The sequence below is a fragment of the Typopeltis vanoorti genome, chromosome 9 (genome assembly GCF_054136105.1).
Source record: "Typopeltis vanoorti isolate ZY-2024b chromosome 9, IOZ_Tvanoo_1.0, whole genome shotgun sequence".
NCBI classification, from domain to species: Eukaryota; Metazoa; Arthropoda; class Arachnida; order Uropygi; family Thelyphonidae; genus Typopeltis; species Typopeltis vanoorti.
Window position 1 is genome coordinate 134,095,126 of NC_143557.1, and position 19,304 is coordinate 134,114,429.

Sequence of the window (19,304 nt, forward strand, 5' to 3'; positions counted from 1 at the left end):
TTGGATTTGTACAGAGTTATTAGCTGTAGAGATAAAAAGTAATGTAACGAGGAGGGGAAAAAAGTCAAGTTTTTTGGAAGCTAAGAAGATGCTAAAAGAGATCTGAATGTACAGTAAGGCTAAAGGTAAGTATCATTCTTAGGAGAGAGAGAGATGGAGGGAACCAGGATTGAATGCTAAGCTGAGCATTCTAAAAAAAAACCCAGAAGCACAGAGAGAACCATTAGAAGCAAACTGTCAACAAGGTTCAAAGTCAGTGAGAGAAGGTTTGCCATTATATATGAGGAAGAGAGTAGGTGAAATAACACAGCCCTTAGAAACACCCCAATCAGTATAAAAATCTAAAGTGAGAACCCTCCACTATGTAGAGTGAGTGATCCGAAATGGGCAATTCAATCACAAAGAGTGGAAGACAGACCACCACATGGCAACCTGATGAGAAGTCTTCAATGCCAAATCCTATCAAGTGGTCTGGAAACATTGAATACAACAGCACAGGCCTCTCCAAACCTATCCATGATACACATCAGAGGTATCATGGGAATCTGTTGGTGAATCCCAACTGACAGATTTCACACTGGTGGTTACTGATTAGATGACAGTTCTCCAGGTGGAGAAGAAGTTGACTTTTGATGACCTTCTCCATTACTTCAGTTAGCACTGAAGCAAGAACAACAGATTTAGTAGCAGACACTTATCTCCACTTTCTGAAAACAATTATGAACTTTTTCCATGCTGTAGGCTGGATGCCAACTGAGTATAATATAGTGTACAAATGATGAAGGGCAAGTGTCAGTTAAGAAACAAAATCTCTTACAGTGGTGAGATACCATCAAGATCAGAAGCCCTTCTGTCATACAGGTTGTTCAATTTTCTTTTGATGGCTTTCTAGTAGAAAATCACAGAACGTGTACAATGCACTACTTGTATCTAACATTTATCCAGTGGCCTATATTCAGCACATTCAAAAAAAAAAAAAAAAAAAAAAAAAAAAAAACCCTACCATAAGTTATCAAAAGGTTCTCTTGTCTTCATTCAGTTTTCTCAAAAGTAATGATAATTTAAGACTTGTTATTGAGTTGATAATTTAAGATCTGGAGGCAGAACAATAAATCAACAAACACCAGTACTGATTCTACCATTTCTTTCAACCTTTCGGAATCACTCTTAGCATTTCTATAGAATTTAATCCGGTATATTGAGAGATTGTTTAAGAGACACTTGTCTCATGATGATGAGAATCTAAATGTAAACATTAGGACAAATGAAACAATTACAATAAAGTAAAAAAGTAAAACAGTTTTATTTGCAAGATATTTCAACATGAGAATAACAAATGATCAACAGTAGTAGGCATGCTAGTGTGTACAAGGCAGAATATTAACAATGAGCTGTGTGAGGGTATAAAGAACAATGCAATGTGGGTGAGATGTAGTAAATGATATACAGTAATGACCCACTGCACAATGCTTTGCTTTATGACAATCCACTCATATAACACTTTTCAATTACGACCAATGACAATTTATATAACACCAAATTCACCCATACAAAGTTTTAGCAATATGATTCTGTCATGAATAAACCAAACTACAGTTTCATATACAGGGGGGGGGGGGGAATCCACGCCCCCTAATTTATTCACCAGGTTAGGAACCAGCGCACTAGCAAAAACCAGAATCTATCCTTTATTTAGCTTGCAAATGCATTCTGTCCAGTGAAAAACTTAAATAACTGCTTTTATAAGCAGTTATTTACATTTGTATGATAAGCACAAATATAAGAGACACGCAGCACACAATTTCTAAGAGATGCATTGTGCATGACTTCTATAAATACATTGAATGCGAGTTGATTGAGAGAAGAAGCACGTGGAAGGTCGGTGAATCATGGTGAAAGAGCAAACCATCTGGTGAATATAAGGATCGTGGTTATATTTGAAAGAGGTGAAAGATCAGAACAGTGAAAAGCTGGGGACCACTGTACTCTGTTTAAGATGTCATTGCTCATTATATCTCTTTGCATTTTGGCAATTTGCTGTGAATTAATAACTGTTAATAACTATTATTTCATTTCATTGTAACAGCCATAATATAACAGCCATTATCAGCTATTAACTACTATCATTATTAACTAAAATTATTAAAATGGAGTGATGATTCTGGCAGATGCAGAAGAGATTGTTCAACTAATGAATATCCATTTCTTTTATTCTTTCTTTTCATTCTTTCTTTCTTTTCCCTAAATCTACAAATATGAGTAATGAATATCCAGTTTCTAAAAAAAAGCTAACAACCTAGTGTATGCACCATTGAGCTGAATGCTACCTCTACACTGGAAGAAGAAACACAGGTGTATGATGAGAAGGTACCAGAGCTGTTGCATAAATTGAATATGAATTCGGCAATAGGAACTGACAGGGAGATCAGCACATACGTTAAAAGAGTGTTCAGTTGAACAGACTATATAATCTCAGCACATGGGAGATTCTAAGGAAAGGTTGATTCTGAGTAACTTGCATTCTATAATAATGTGACAATTGAGTTAGACAGGGAGAATAGATACACCATGATACTTTTGGACTTTGCTAAAGCTTTTGACAGATTGAGCATAGAAGGCTGTTGCATATGTTGGTTGGAGGATATGGGGATTGGATTATAAACTACCTCATAATATGGATAAGCAGATAGCTGACTGACATATCAAAAAGTGGTGTATGGAGCATGTGAGCCTGCAAAATTTGAGGTCACTAGTGGTGTACCACAAGGATCAGTCCTTGGTTTATTGTTATTCAATATTTACATCAGTGACACTGGGAGGGATCTAACAGGAGACATACAGCTATTTGCTGATGATGCAAAGATAGCTTGGAATGCAGCACCTGCAGAATGCTGCAGGTGCTGCATTCCAAATATAATTCAAATCATTCAGCTTATTCAAATCATGCTGCAGGTGCTGCATCCCAAATATAATTTGGAATGCAGCACCTGCAGAATGATTTGAATAAGCTGGAATTGTGGGCATGTGAAAATGGCTATAGGTTCAATGCTAGTAAAGGTAAAGTTATGTAATTTGGTGTAATGAGATATTCAATGGCATATTATATTGGAAGGATTATGCTAGAATAGAATAACCAGGCCAAGGATCTTGGAGTTTTAGTAGAAAGTAAGTTGAAATTCAGGGGTCATATAGCAAAAACTGCAAATAGAATTCAGAGTGGACCTGCAATGCTGAAAGGTATCAGTGGAAGTCAGAGATGATGTAAAGAAGTAGGAGAATGGACTAGTTGAGACCAATGTGAATGCAGATGAGAATGTGAGGACAAGGAAATGAGGTGGGCCAGGGAAACATTGTAAGGAAAGTGGATTCTAAAAGCTGTAATGTATGCACGTATGGGGATGGTCAGTATAGGAATGGAATGGCGTGGAATACATAAGGGTATTGAGTCTGGGAGCATATAGGACAAAGGTGAACAGACAGAAGCAAGTGTGGAGAAGTCACAGATGAGAGGTGGCATGGATAGGACTGGTTCTAGACCAAGAAATGCTGTTATGCTTATTTTAAAATGCCAGAAGTATCAGAACTAAGGGAGATGACACTGTTGCACTGGTTAAGTTTATTTGCCTGAAAATAGTTGGAATAAGTAAAACATGGTTGGATGAGAAAGATATCTTGACAGGAAGAGAAATGGAGGGGTATGATGTTTATCACAAGGCAGGGCCAGTTTTATCATTAGGTGAACCTAGGCCATCGCCCAGGGACGCTAAGACTTCAGGTATGTGTAGGTGTACGTGTGTGCTTGTGTGAGTATGACAAAATATATATAGAGAGACAATGTATAGGGGCACCTAAATTTTCTTTGCCTAGGGGCATCAGATACTCTCAGTCCGGCCCTGTCACGAGGATAAGAAGGGAGGGGAGTGCTGCTGATAACAGCAGGGGAATTATGTCCATATAAGGTTGAGATACAAGGCAGGAAAAAATGGCAGTGGTTTAGAAGCAGTATGGTGTGAGGTCGAGGTTGACAGAATGAGATATTTGGTTAGGTGTTGCTACAGGCCAGGGAATATGGGGGGGGGCAGAGACAAAGAAATGTCTTGGCTTAGTGAGCAAGTGAAGGGTGTTCATTATGGGTGATTTGAATTACAGCAATATTGACTGGAATGAAGAGATAGCATCAGAGAATAAGGACAATGAATTTCTTGAGTTCTTAAGGGACAACAATCTTAGGCAATATGTAACTGAGGACAAACGAATGTTAAGAGTCTTAGATCTGGTTATATCATTAGAGGACATGATTGAGAATGCAGAGTCTTATCTTACCCCAGTTGATGACAGTTATCACCTGGGTTGTAGCCAGTCAAGTGAGAACTTCTGTGAAGAAGGGATATATGTGAAACTACAAGGTTGGTGATTATGAAAAGCTTAGGAGTAGCAAGAAGATATAGCATGGAAAGAAGAGGAGTTAAATAGAGAGACAGATGCTGCACGTGTATTGATCAAGAGCTATTCTATTTAACAGCAGCAATGTCCGAGTCTATTCCAAAGGTTAAAAGGCTAAACAAGGTAGGAGTAGTAAAATGAATGAATGAAGAGATCAAGCATGAAACCTGGAAGAAGATAATAAACAAGGTAGGAGTAGTAAAATGAATGAATGAAGAGATCAAGCATGAAACCTGGAAGAAGATAATAAACAAGGTAAGAGTAGTAAAATGAATGAATGAAGAGATCAAGCATGAAACCTGGAAGAAGATAATAAACAAGGTAGGAGTAGTAAAATGAATGAATGAAGAGATCAAGCATGAAACCTGGAAGAAGATAATAAACAAGGTAGGAGTAGTAAAATGAATGAATGAAGAGATCAAGCATGAAACCTGGAAGAAGACACTGCAGAGGCAATGATGTGCGATTGTGAATGGAGTGTCTAATCTTCCCCCAGTTGGTGAAAGTGATCACCTGAGTTGGTAATAATCAGTTATATGAAGAGCACAAATGGCTGGCCAGGAAGGCGACTTGGTAAGACAGCAGAAGTTCAGTATGAGAGTAAAATTAATCAAGCTAAGAAAAATCATAGCGAGTTCTTTCAATATGTGGCACATGCAGAAGAAAAATGACTACAGAAGAATAATGCTAGTTGATAACATTGGAAGATTGGTTACCAATCTGCCAGTGCCAGAGGATATGGTTGAAGTATTCAATGATCAGTTTATCAGTGTATTTCATCCTCATGAATGTGACCTCATGAGAAGCAGGAGTCTAGAAGATATAGCAGAAGAAGGACTGATGGTGAATGAACAGGAGATATATGAAGAATTAAGTAAACTTGATGTTAATAAGGCAATAGGACTTGACATATCACCATATGTCTTGAAGGAATGTGCTAAGGAATTAATGGCACCTCTGACATGCCTCTTTAACATGAGTCTTGCAACAGGACGAGCCCCAAAGGAGTGGAAGGTGGGAAAAATGTTCTACTTCACAAACAGAAGAGGGATAAGAATGAAGCTACAAATTATAGGTTAGTCTGTGTATCTGGAATTTTTGTTAAGGTGTTAGAAAAGTTAGTGATGACTAGGATTCAGAAATGGAAATTCCGAAATAGCAGTATTCTTGGTCAGCATGGGTTTGTTAGGGGAAAAAGCAATGCTGAGGCAATCTTCTGGCATATTACAGCAAGGTGATAATTCCACTGGATAAAGGAGATTTTTATTATTATTATGGAAAATCTATCCATGAGAAGTTGGTCAGTCTATAGTACCCTGGTACCATGGATGGGAAATAAGGAACTTGTTCGCATCTGACTTGAAAAGCTGAGAGCCTGTATTCCTTGGGAAACACATATGGGAGATTGCTCAAGAAGGCACCAGTAGAAGGAATGAATGAAGAATAGGAAAAATTTTTTCTGTAGGTTTTGAGTTGAAATGTTAGAAGGTGTTGATTGGCTGCTGCATATTTGGATGGATTTGCAAGAGGATGCATATACAGGGATATACCTGATTTTTCAATGGTCTCTGATAGACTGCCACATGACAAACTGGTAGCTAAATTGTAACAGATGGTATTACACAAATATCATCGTTATGGACTATTCCATGAAGTCTTTAGACTCATTGAGGGAGGCCCTAAACATCATACCAAGTTCTATCCAACATTTTTCAATTGAAGGTGAGTTAGCCGATCTCATAAGGAGGTAGCAAGGTTTTTTCTACCGGAAACTTGAGTTTTTCATCCCACATACAGACAAATAGGCCCTTCAGAACACACACAATTTACAGACAAAAAATACTAGTTGTTGTGGTGGGTGGTAGATGGCAGTGATGTAGATGATTGGTATTAAAGGTTCAGTGTAGTGGTGGGGACAAAGAGAGTTGTACAGTGGGTGTCCTCCTGCGATGAGTCTTTGGACTCCTTGGTGGTGTCATGAATAATAATAATAATCTATCATACTATACTTTGAACTCATTCACAGTCACAGCACTCACCACGGATTCTGGCAACCAATTCCACTCATTCATCACTCTCCAAGCGAAAAATCTTGTTCTAATACCCTTGCTAACTACACTCTTGCTCAGTTTTTCCAAAATGGCCTCTAGTTCTCTCACCACCAGACCTGTTTTGATAAAATTTCCTCTGTATTAATCATGTAAAAACCCTTCAGCAATTTGTATGTCTCAATCAATCATATCACCCCTTTTCCACCTGACAACCAATTTCTGTAACCCATAAAGTTCATTCCATAGACCTGCTACCATCTTGGTCACTTGCCTCTGGATCCTCTCACACCACTTCCTAATCAACAAGAAACTCAGGTGACCAGATTATCAAGGCTTGATAATGAGGAATAATAACCTGCTTGTTTCTATTTGTCAAAGTATTCTTCAGTAACCAAGTAATTCAATGAGGCTTGTTATGCGGTTTCTAACTTTAACTCCCTACGTACCAACACTACCAAATCCCTAGCTTTGTCAATTTCCTGGAGTACAGTTCCATCAATGTGGTATTGATAATATATGCATACCCTTACACTGTAAACTTGTGTGCTATTACTTTTTATTTATAAGCCGTTATTATTAATTTTATATATTCCTTTCTTATTCTCAATATTCTTCTTACTATTGTGTACTTAGTTTATCTACCTTTTGAACTATGAGTTTTATGCCTATGGATACTAGAAAATTTATTTGAAAAGACTGTGCCACCAGTATCTTTTAATTGGCATAAAACTCAGTAATATGGCCGGTTGACTTCTCTCTCTCTTTCTCTAATACAAATTCCTTCAGTAAAACTACACAAACAGTCGTGGTCTATTTGCACTTAACTATACGCTTCGGCTACTTACTTGGTTTCCCGCTCTTAATTTCACATTTATTTAGGAACAGTGCACTGTAAAATAAACAATCAGGCGGCACTCTATCGACATATAATTAAAACATATTTATTTACAATAAAAAAATGAAGTACATTAAATAAGCGATAGGGAGGTTTCTCTCTACCTATCCTTATATACTTTTGGTATAAAGAAACAAACTTTCTCTTTTCAATATTAAATGACTATACTATACAATGTAATTACTCTGTTACTTCTCTGCTTTAGAAAATCAAATTGCCGAGACTAATTTACTCATAAAGAGATTAGCTAGCTATGGCAAGTTCTCTTACAAGTTATATTCCAGTTATCAACAAATCAGAGGACTCTCTTATAGATATTTCTTATCAGTCCATCTATGACATATCTCTTAGATTACAAAAAGAATGTACATAAAAAAGATGGGACACACTCACAGAGGCTCTTTGTCATGACACCTTCCAAAAGTCCTGCATCAAAGTCTCTATGGTTTTCCTTTCGTCCCAGGCCTTAGGTTTCCGCCTGGAGAGTCTTGCTTCAGGGGACTTTTCATCAGAATATCAGTGAGTCTTGGACTGCAATCTTCCCGGTACTCAGAAGTTTCAGCATACAGGCTTGAAGATCGCTCTGCGGCTTTTGGCTTTGGTTGACTTCCCGCAGCATTAGACTGGCACTAGGCATCAGTTGTTCTCCCAATTTTTTCCTCTGCCGTGGGTTTGCCATAAAGTCTGGTCCTCTGCCGACTGCCTCTGCTCTCTCGGCAACTGGATCTGGACATTGAGTTTTACAACACTTTGCCACATTAAACTGACATCCTTTGTCCAGACTGCAAGTCTATCCAAATCATCCTGCAAAATTTTAAGATCATCTTTATTAACTACTCAATCCAATTTTGCATCAGGGATAAACAACTGAACAGTCCCTCTCAGATTCTTTCCTATATCATTTCCTACATCACAAATTAAACAGTAGCAGTCCAATAACAGAGCCCTGTGGCATGCCACTAGTCACAGGCATTTTTCTGAACTCTACTCCTAAGTAAACTACTCTTGATATTTCTCCATCAACTATACCCTTATCCACCTCAACAATCCTATATCTATCCCCATGTGCTGCAGTTTATTAATTATAATTCCATGTGGTATCCTGTCAAAGGCTTTTGCAAAATCCAGCAGTCACTGTAAACACATTACCTTTATCCAACTCACCTGGCACTGTATTATAAAACATGAACAAGCTGCTGAGGCACAACCAACCTTCACAAAACCATGTTGCTTCCATTCCTATATTTTACTTTTGACCAACTTCTCCAGTACCTTGACAAAACTCCTGATATGCTGATCAGTTGGTAATTTGTTACATTAGTCTTGGAGCCTCCCTTATGCAATGGAACTATTTTCCTCTTTCTGCCCTTTTGGACTAATCCAGAGCTAAGACTTAGATTAAACAATGTAGTCAAAGGCAATGACAATTCCCTAGCACCTTCATGTAAAACTCAAGCTGGTATACCATCTAATTCCATAGCTGTATTCGCATCGAAGTTTTGTAATATGCTATCCATTTCCATTTTATTTATCTTAGTTTCCATGAAAGTCTTTGCCTCTCTTGTTATTGCAATATCTTCACTTGGTAGGGAGATATTGCAGGATTTTTACTAGTGGAGTGCCACAGGAATCTGTTAAGGGACCATTATTGTTTAAATGAAAATGGGACTAGCTTAACTGGTGATGTGCAGCAGTTTCCTGATGGTGCTAAGTTGGAAAGAAGTAGGGCAAATGTTGTGGCCTTCCAGGAGGATCTGAATAGACTATGTGAGTGGACAAATGAGTGAAGCTATCAGGTTAATGTTGCAAAATGTAAGATCTCGAGATTCAGTAGGTAAGGCTGTTAGCAGAGTAAACAAATAATGGAGAAATTCTGAAGGAGGTGAAACAGATAAGAGATCTGGGAGTGATGTTTGGACAGAGACTTGAAATTTAGATGTGACATTGCTAAAAGTGTAAGAACCTCACAATGGATTATGGCAGTAATGAGGAGGACACTGATGTGTAGAACAAAAGAAGTTGTATAAGGCTTCGATCAAGCCACACGTGAACTACTGTGCACAGATTTGGTCTGGTTTTCAAGAGGGGGGGGATGAGGATGTACTGAAGAGTTTCCAGAGAAGGTTTACTAAGTCAGTATCAGGTGTATGAAATATCAGATATGAGGAGAGATTGAGGGAATGCAACTTGCAGAGGCTTGTGATTAGAAGAAAGAGAGGGAATATTATAACATATAAGTTGGTGAGGGGTTGTTATCAGATTAATGTGGAGGAGATTTTTCATAGAGCACAGAAAGACATGGGTAGAACAAGAGGCCATCCCTGGAAGCTACATAAAGGGGGGGGCATGTGTAGGGGAGTGGAATGCTTTGCATGGAAGCGAAGGGTGAGTGGAATGCATTGCTTGAGAGTGTGGAAACTGTGAATGAGTTTAAGGCACAGTTCAATGTTCTTTATACATGAGAGCGTATGGACCTCCTGTGATTAGTCATTTGACTCCATGAAGGTCAGATGCTGATGATAATAATAATAATATGTGGACAACAGATCCTACACACGTTTGAAAGAGTCATACCAGATACCAGTAGATGGAATTCAGGTCAAGAAAGGGGTGAGAACTAGATTTTTCTTTTATAGCGCAGTGTTTGACTGGAATGGTTTGCATTTAGAGATTGTGAATGCAGATAGCATGAATGAATTCAAGGAAGGTATATGATGTCTGCTGGAAAAAGATTTCTAGCAAGATATAACATCATTCACTGAAACATTAGTAAAGTGATATTGTGTACAGACTTGCAAGGGTGTCAGAAGGTGATATGTCAATATTAGACAACTTCTGGATGAAATAGGCTGAATTCCTGATGTAGGAGTCAGAGGATCTGATTTATTGGACTCTAGAAATATGTTCCAATAAAGCATAAGTTAGCAAACTGATGATATCCACGAATGGACTTAAGGAGACATCAAGCTTATGTATCTTTGGAAAGCCATAAAGTTATGGAGGGATAGGATGTAGTGATTTGAGTTTTCATAGTATGTCTGGTGATCTCTTTATAATGCATAGAAATATATATCTCCAAAGGAAAGAGAGTGCTTTGCATTATGGGATACCTAGGGAATTGATGTGAAGCCAACAGTCTGCATTCACAAACAGTCTTATGAAGATATTTCACATGAAAACTGTTTGCATATGCTTAGGTAAAGGATTAAAATAAGAATATAATTTCACATTTAGTATAACTTACTTCATAACCAAGTGAAGGAACTTGTAACAAGTCAAATAAGTGTTGCCAGAATCATGTTTGTACTTGAAGATAAACAGTAATCATGGAAATATAATAAGGTTCATTTCATTTTTGATCTATTAAAGGCATATAATAAGAGATCAGAAAAAGAGCTGTTTGAAATGCTGAAATTCATATGATGAATGAGGAACATTATCCAGAACACTATAATACGTGTGTGTAACCTCTCAGCAGTTAGAAATGTTAGGAGGATGGTTTGATGTACAATCAGGGAAAACAGTGCATGCTATCTCCACTGCTATTCATCACCTATATGGATCGCATAATGAAGTGGCAATAATCCTGATATCAAAACTGGAGACATTACTTTCAGCTCTTTGCATAATGTACAAATCTCAGGACTTAACAAAGTTGAATAACTGTTATAACACATTTGGCATGAAAAACTCTATTTCACCTATCTGACATACAGTAAATATGTCTAGCATTATGAATCATCAAATGTGCTATTATGATTACAAACTTTATTGCACATACTGTATTTATGCACAAAAAGAATTAATAGTTGTTATCAAGAGGTGAATTTAACAGTTATCATAATAGACAAGATACAACAGAATTAGCACAGCTGGCATGGTAGGGAGTCAAGTGAATAAATTTACATGGAATAAGAGAGAGAAATCAGTCAAAACACAAAACTATTTATATGCAAGACAGTTTTCAAACCCATTTTAACTTATGAATCTGAGAATTAGATTAGAAATAACCTAATTCTCAGAATAATCTTAATCAAAGACTGAAGACAACAGATATGAGAGTGCTAAGAAAAATTAGGAGAATGTAGAGAAGAGATCACAACAAAGCCAGAACCATATTAAAAATAGATATTGGGAAGAAACTTGACATTGTTAGCATTTGGGAATGTGTAAGCAGAACTAATCTAAGGTGATATATTTACTTACACAAAAGAGGAGAGAAAAGGTTATCAAAAAGATTTTTTTTTGGGCAGAAAAAAAAGACCCAAAGAATGACCAAGATCTAGGTGAAATAATTGAATAAGTGCCTTAGACGACTGAAAGATAAGATCTGATGACATTGGAGTCTTGACAGATAACAGATTAATTTGAAGAAAATTGTCAATAGGAAATTAGTAGTGATGTAAACCTGCTGACAGGTTAGGTATAACCTAACCTAACCTAAATTTTGAGATCAACAATAAACAAAATGGAAACCAACTCATTCATTATATAATTATTGGAGTCACAGACTCATCTAGGAGATCCCTTTTGTCATGCACACAGCTCATCGTACTGGGCCATAAACACATTCAAATTCTTTGCAAACACCACGCTCTCAGGCAATGCATTCCAATCAATCACAACTCTCCATGAAAAAAACCTGCTTCTCATTCCTTTGTTCACACCCTCCATATACAGCTTCCAGGGATGGCATCTTGATCTCCTCCAATCTCTCACCATTTTATGAAAATCCATTTCAACATTAATCCCATAACAACCTCTTATCAACTTGTACGGCTCTATCATATCATCCCTCTTCCTCCTATCCATTTGACTCTGCAAACTGCATCATCTCAACCTTTCTTCATATTGACCAGTCAAGAGATCACAAATAATTTTGGTCAATTGCCTCTGGACCCTCTCCAACATATTTTCATCCTTTTAAAAACCAGGTGACCAAATCTGTGTGCAGTATCCATATGTGGCCTAATCAGAGCTTTATACAATGGAACCAGAATCTCCTTAATTCATGTCTTCTTGTAAGGCCACAACATCTGCTCTACTCCTCATAGTTCGCCCCAACTTTGTATCATCTGCAAACAGCTGTATATCCCCATTCAAATCTTCCCCAATATCATTAACATACAGATTAAACAGCAATGGCCCTAAAACAGACTCCTGAGGAACAGCACTAGTGACTTTCCTCTTCTGGGATATTGCTCCCCCATACCAACTTGTTAATACCTATTAGAAAGCCAATCTCCAATCCAATGCACTAGTCTGATATCCAATCCCATCTGCTCTAGTCTGACCATCAACTTATCATGCGGTAATTTATCAAAAGCTCTTGCAAAAGTCTAAATATACTACTGTGTATCCCTCTCCCAAATACAATGCTGCTGTTACCTTATTGTAATAAGTAGATTATAGTTGGTTTACAAGTGGCATTAAGATTATAATGGTGTAGAATTCTACTTCTTTTTTCTGATAATCCTTTAATGTATGGGATAGCTATGGTTTTACTGTAATCTATATTGCATGTATTTTTTATGAAGTTTTATGAAGAACTGTATTGATAGTATTTTTGCTATAACCATTATTTATAAATGTATTGCTAATAATTTGCAATTCTTGTTTAAGAGCTTGTTCATTAGAGCAAATTGTTATAGCTCTGTTTTTGAGGGTATTAATGACTCCAAGTTTTTGTGAAGGGTGGTAATATGAGTTAGCATGCATATATTGGCTGGTATGTGTAGGCTTGTGGTGGGCAGTGAAGGACAGACTGCTTGAGGGAAGATGAGTGACCAGCATCCAGTGTATCCAGGAAAGGAAGCGAGTTCTGATTTTCAATTTCAATAGTAAATTGTATGCGCTCATGATGTTTGTTCAGGTGGACGAAGAAGGTGTTTAACGTTTGGCAGCCGTGTGGCCACATAACGAAAACATTGTCAATGTATTTCAGACAAACTGTAGGTTTTAAAGTAAAGGAATTCACAACACGTTGCTCAGTAGCTTCCATATAAAAGTTATTAATTGTGGTGGGGGGGGGGGGAGTGGTGAGCCCATGGCTGTACCTTCTTTTTGTAGGTAAAAATTATTTTTCCACATGAAGCAACCAGAATGTAGTACACAAAGAGAGCCATAATTTTGGGCAGAAATCTGTTCTGTAAGATTTGTGTCACTGATTAAGGCATTTATGAAAAGGACAGAAACATCAAACTGACTAATAAATCATCTTTGTCGAGTGTTATGTTTTTAAATTTGCTTATAAAGTGTTGTGTGCGCTTTATATGGGAGGGGGAATGACCTACCAACTCCTTGAGTGTTGATGCTAATTTCTTGGCCAGGTAATAATTTGGGCTGCTATACCCTCAACTTGGCTGAAGTGGAATGTTATGTTTGTGCACCTTGGAGGAACCATATATTCTGGGAGAACGGGCATCATAAGGTAACAGTTTTTTTAACAGTGTCCGATAACCAAGAAGTGACAAACTTAAGTAATTTCAGTTTTTTTCTTAGTTCTGTTAGTCAGATTATAGTTCATAAGTTGATAAGTGCTGTTATCAGAGTTGTTGATTCATCTAATAAATGTAAGTTGATCTGTTAAGGACAATCGTAGCATTACCTCTGTTTTGTTTGGTTACAATTATATCCGGATTAGCTTTTAATGACTTGACTGCTGCTAGTTTTGTTTTTGTAAGATTGTGACATATGGCTTTCTTTTTATTCAAAACATTGGTGGTTTCTAAATGAATTTTATAAGCTATAACATTTGGAAGACTTAATGCCTCTTTTTATGTGGTATATAACATCCAGTTTATTAGCAGTTCTAGGTGCTACTGCGAAGCTTAAATCTTTATTAAGTAATGAAAGCTCATCATTATTCAGAAGAAGAAGATTCTGGGTGTGGCTAGACAGGTTGATCATATGAACATTGTCTGCATGTGGATGGTTGCTCCTCATCTTACTTGTTTGTTGTTCACTGTTAGAGTTATTTTCCAGGGAAAAATATCCTGCTTGGTTAGATTCATATGACTGGCATTCAAATTTCGTCATTGTTTTAAAATAGGAAATTTAGCCTCAAGTGTTTCTTTATTACTTTCCAGAATATGTTTAGCTGAATTATCAGTGATTTTCTTTCAAGCACATTCAACATATATGGATTCATATAACTAAAGAGTTCAGATCATAACTTGATTTTGGATCATTGCTAGGTTTCTGCAGGCTGTTTGAATTTATTCCCCAAGTATTGCTTTCTCTGTATGTGCATAGATCCGAAGTGCTTTGGCAGAAGTAAATTTCTTTTTCAGCTTGATACAGTAGGAATCAGATTGCTGTCTTTGCACCTCTTAAAAAGTCTACCGATTGATCAAAAGTGAAACGTGTATCTTTAGCTGTAACACGCATTGTTACTTCTTTGTTATTAACAAAGTTATTACTTATTTCTTTTTGGTGGTATCAACTGACTTCCAATGCTGAGAGGCTTTGCTTTCATTAGTCTTGAATTTTTTCTTGTTTTGAGAATTGTGGCTGGACAGTATCCATCATTTCTTCTTCTTCTGGATAAATATTCAACACATCGTCATATTCTACTCCCTTTAGAGAACTTGGTATATATTAATTGCTTTATCTTCTTGATGGGGTGAAGAGGTATTCATGTTATCTGTTGATAGAACCCTTTTTTCTTCATTATTGAACAATGATTTTCATTGTTCTTTGTGAGATCTCCCTCTCCTTTTATTTAACCAATGCTGGAAAACAATTTTCATTGTCCAGCATGAGACTATCATCCTGTTTTTTGGACAAGCGTATACTTGGTCTTAAGAGTGGGAAAACCAGATTATCTCACTTTAGCCCACCATGGTAATAAATGTAACATAAGCTTACAGCCCTTTGTGAGTGGGATACACATAAAAAAAAAAAAAAAAATAATAATAATAAAAAGTAGTAGCCTCCATAGCATAATTGGAAGATTGACAGTACGTTTCACACTTTGATTGGAAAAGGTCTAAGTTTGATCCTCTTCATGATGGGAAGAATCTTAATATGGGTTTTTTCAATTGAAGGTGAGTTAGGCGATCTTATACGGAGGTAGCAGGGTTTTATATCCAACATACAGACAAATTGACTTCAGAACACATGCAATTTACAGACAAAAAAATACTAGTGGCGTGGTTAGTAGATGGCGTTAATGTAAATGATGATGGGAGTGGCAGTTTGGTGCAGTGAATTAAGTGGTGGACACATGGAGAGTTGTAGAGTGGGTACTCTCCCTCGATGAGTCTTTGGACTCCTTCAAGGTGTCATGTAATAATAATAATAATAATAAAAGATGTTAAAATGGTGAAATCATTACATCACCCCTCCCATCCACTCACCCAAGAAAGAGTGTTATATTGAAGGTCATCATGTTCTATAAATAAAGATTACAGGCAATCTATATCGTAACAATTATCTGCAATACCTGATTTATTTATTTCTTCAATTATTCACAAAAATTCAATTACAAAAAATTCTAAAACTAAAATAGATACCATAATGTGACCACACCAGGAGTCATGGGCTGTAATGATGATTCGCATTTTCTAGCCAACCCAAAATCAGCTTAAAAATAAAAATAACAAAATTAGCTAAAAATCAAAAATTATTAAAATTATTTAAAATATATATTATATATTAAAATAATTTGTGAAAACAGCTATAAATTTCTTAGAGTTTTTTCTTGATGATTGTTTTGCATATGTTACTGAGCCAATAATTGTCTTTTATCATGTTTGGAACTTTTAAAAATGAAATCCTAAAGTAATCAATAAAACAATCAGTGAGTAAATTCATTGGGCTATATCTCAGAAATTGTTGGACAGCTTCATATAGTTTCAGGAAGCTGAAACTACATCAAGCTGTTTTAGAACAAATGCAAGGAAGTATGTGGAAATTCATTGATCTTCAATGATTTAATTAACAGATGTATACTCAATGAACAATATGCATATTATTCATGCAATGCAACAAGACACACAGTCTAGAGGGGTGCCATGTTGGATGTCTGCTCTTACTCTAATCATTTAACGAATGACTGGAGGAACAGGTAAAAGAATCCATCCCACAAATGGGAATGAACAGATGAAATTTACATCATACGAAATGTACGGATAATTTACATATAATAAGGAAAACAAAGTATATGATTGAAAACCTACATAAAAACAGTACTGATCAACTTTAGCAAAATCCTAAACAATGGCAATAGGTAGAACACAGAAGAACTTGGAAGTGGAATAAAAACACAAAAACAGGTTAAAAAGTTAATTACTTATGTACCTTAACCTCCCTACCAGCTCAGACGTATATATGTCCAGCAAAACCTAGATACAATTCATACTGCCTATTGAAAGAAAATGGATAAGAAGTGCAATTTGGCCATCATGTACAGTAGAAGGTGTGATAAAGAGGAGAACAATTAACTATAGCAAGAATACTACCTATAAAAAGTGAATAAAGTATTTTCATACTTTATTCACTTAAATACTGTATCACCTTGGAAGACAATGTCATTATTTTTTTTGCTAATTATCTTAGTCACGAATACATTTTATTCTTCCAGAACTTAATTCAAGATAATTATTTTATAAATTAATGAAAATAATCTGAATATAAAAAAAAATACAGCTCACCTCACGTCTGTTCCAAATTAAGTTTTCTTTATTTTTTTATTCATAATATTAGTAATATTCATAATATTCATAAGAGCCTGTGTAGCTCAGTGGATGTGGCGTTTGCACACCACGGTGCTTGGCCGCACGAAGGAAGACTTTGTTTCAAGTCTAGTCAGCGATTAGAGGAAATTTTTCTAAGCCTTTTTTTGACCGGTTCCCGAGTTAGTCGATCTCTGGCACAGGCAAGCGAGTTTTTCCTCCCGGAAACTCGGGTTTTTCGTCCCGTAAACTCAAGAAAATCGACCGTAGAACCCACATTATTTCAGACATTAAATATATTGTGTTAGGGTTAGGGACCACGAGATGGCGGCACATTTGAGCCGTCTCTCTTCACTGTGTACCGCTTAATTAGTGATAGCCTTGGGCCATCTATCTCTGATTGGTACCAGTGGAGATTGAACTGCCCACTCAGTCTCCAAAAGTTAGACAGGGCTAAATGGCCTCACCTACTCCCATATACGGGAATAAAAAGGCGTTAACTGATTTTTTTTTTTTTTTATAACATTAGTTTGAAGAACAGTTCACAGATTGCATGAAGGTTCGCTCGCACTTTTATGATTTTGTTTTATAGAGAATTATACATAAATCTTGAATCATATCACATAACGTATAATCTTTATAAGGTAATCTGTAGCATCCTCAGCATCACTGCTATTATCCGATAAGATGTCTTCCTAACTTGTGCACTTCAACTTTCTTTGTTTTCCCTGAATTGCTCATTACAAATTGAAATAAACGGCTGTTATGAAGTAAACTGTTATGTAAATATTTTCTGCCAGTTTAGATATTATGGGACAGTTTTGAAGTAGCGATACTTTCCTGTCAAAAGTGAAATTTCATTTCCAGATTTTTTATAATAGAATTAAAATTGTATTTTGTCTTCGATAGCTAATTCCCCCCTGCATTTTCTTTTTGTTTGAATTAGTTATTTTTCCAAAGTAATTGTACCAGATAACTTTTAATTTTGCAATACTGAAATTAAATTGTGATTTACGCCTATCCACGCATAAAAAAATAAAATAAAATAAAATAAATTGTGATTATTACAAATTAGCAAATTTTTGTATATTTTCTATTTTATATTGTTTCCTGATTATTATAAATCAGGAAATTATGAGTTATTGGATAAGTGGGGAAATTAATATTTAAAAAACAGTGTCATCATACAAAAGCAACATCAGAATAAAATGTTTCGAATATCTCCTGATTAATCTGAAAGTTGACAAAAACAACAAATTTCTGCACTTATTTAGCTATTGCTTGGGACTTTTTAATGTGTCTACTGGGACATGTTCTTTCCTCTATTTCTCAGTAATTTTCATTAGCTTACAGCCTGTTACTTCAACAGAAAGGGATATTAGCAAGTATATCTAAAGAACACAATTCATTTCTGAGATTGCAAGTAGCAGTAACATTTGGGGTAAAAATAAAACAGTTCCTGAGATGCAGAAAGTTGGAGCCTTTATTTCAAGTAGCACTTACTGTACTGATGATGAGGTTATGCCAAGTATTAATGAAGACATGGACACAGCAACATTTTATGCTTCTTCCGTCTATTTCTAGGCAATGATATTCTTTCCTTCATAATGGAACAGACTTACCTTTATGCTTGCCAACAACATCAGAAGGCTGAGTAGAGTTCGCATTCTAGCAGTACACTTTGGAGCCCAATATTATATATCAACATGCTATTTACATTTGTAGTGCTTTTGGTAATGCAAGGAATCATGAAAATGCCCACTCTAGAAATGCATTGGTCTACAGAATGGATTCTGAACATGGCAAAGTTTTCGTTTTGTGATGTTATGACTGAAAAACAATTCAGTCTTATCGTGAAGTATTTTTTTCAGAATAACAAGGAATCTGATCAGGAAACACATCTGTGCCCAGTCCTCAACGCAATTTATGATTTTCTGATGAAAATTTGTCAGAAATTTTAGATCATTACACATTCGTGAGCGACACATGAGCACCGATGAAAGCTTTATGCCATTCAAAGGCAGATTGAAATGTAAGCATTATATTCCCCAAAAGAAAGCAAAGTATGGGGCAAATTTACTTTGCGAAGTGCAAAGTGGATCTTTGGAATCCTTTCCTTCATGCTTACACGGTGATTAGAATACATCATGCAAATTATGGAAACAACCTATGTTAGAGTAAAAAACAGTTAGTAAAGCAACGTCGAGTGTTTATTTCGGTTTATATTAAACTAAAGTT

At 36.2% G+C, this 19,304-nt stretch overlaps 1 protein-coding gene across 1 annotated transcript in view; it reads right to left on the reverse strand.

Annotated features, from left to right (window-relative positions):
- Cdc2rk (cyclin-dependent kinase 10) overlaps positions 1-19,304 on the reverse strand; it is a 189,696-nt gene that overhangs the window by 67,300 nt on the left and 103,092 nt on the right. Inside the window, exon 5 of the mRNA XM_090397623.1 lies at positions 15,906-15,975. Within this exon, the coding sequence (XP_090253749.1) occupies positions 15,906-15,975 (70 nt within the window). The remainder of the gene's footprint in view (positions 1-15,905; positions 15,976-19,304) is intronic.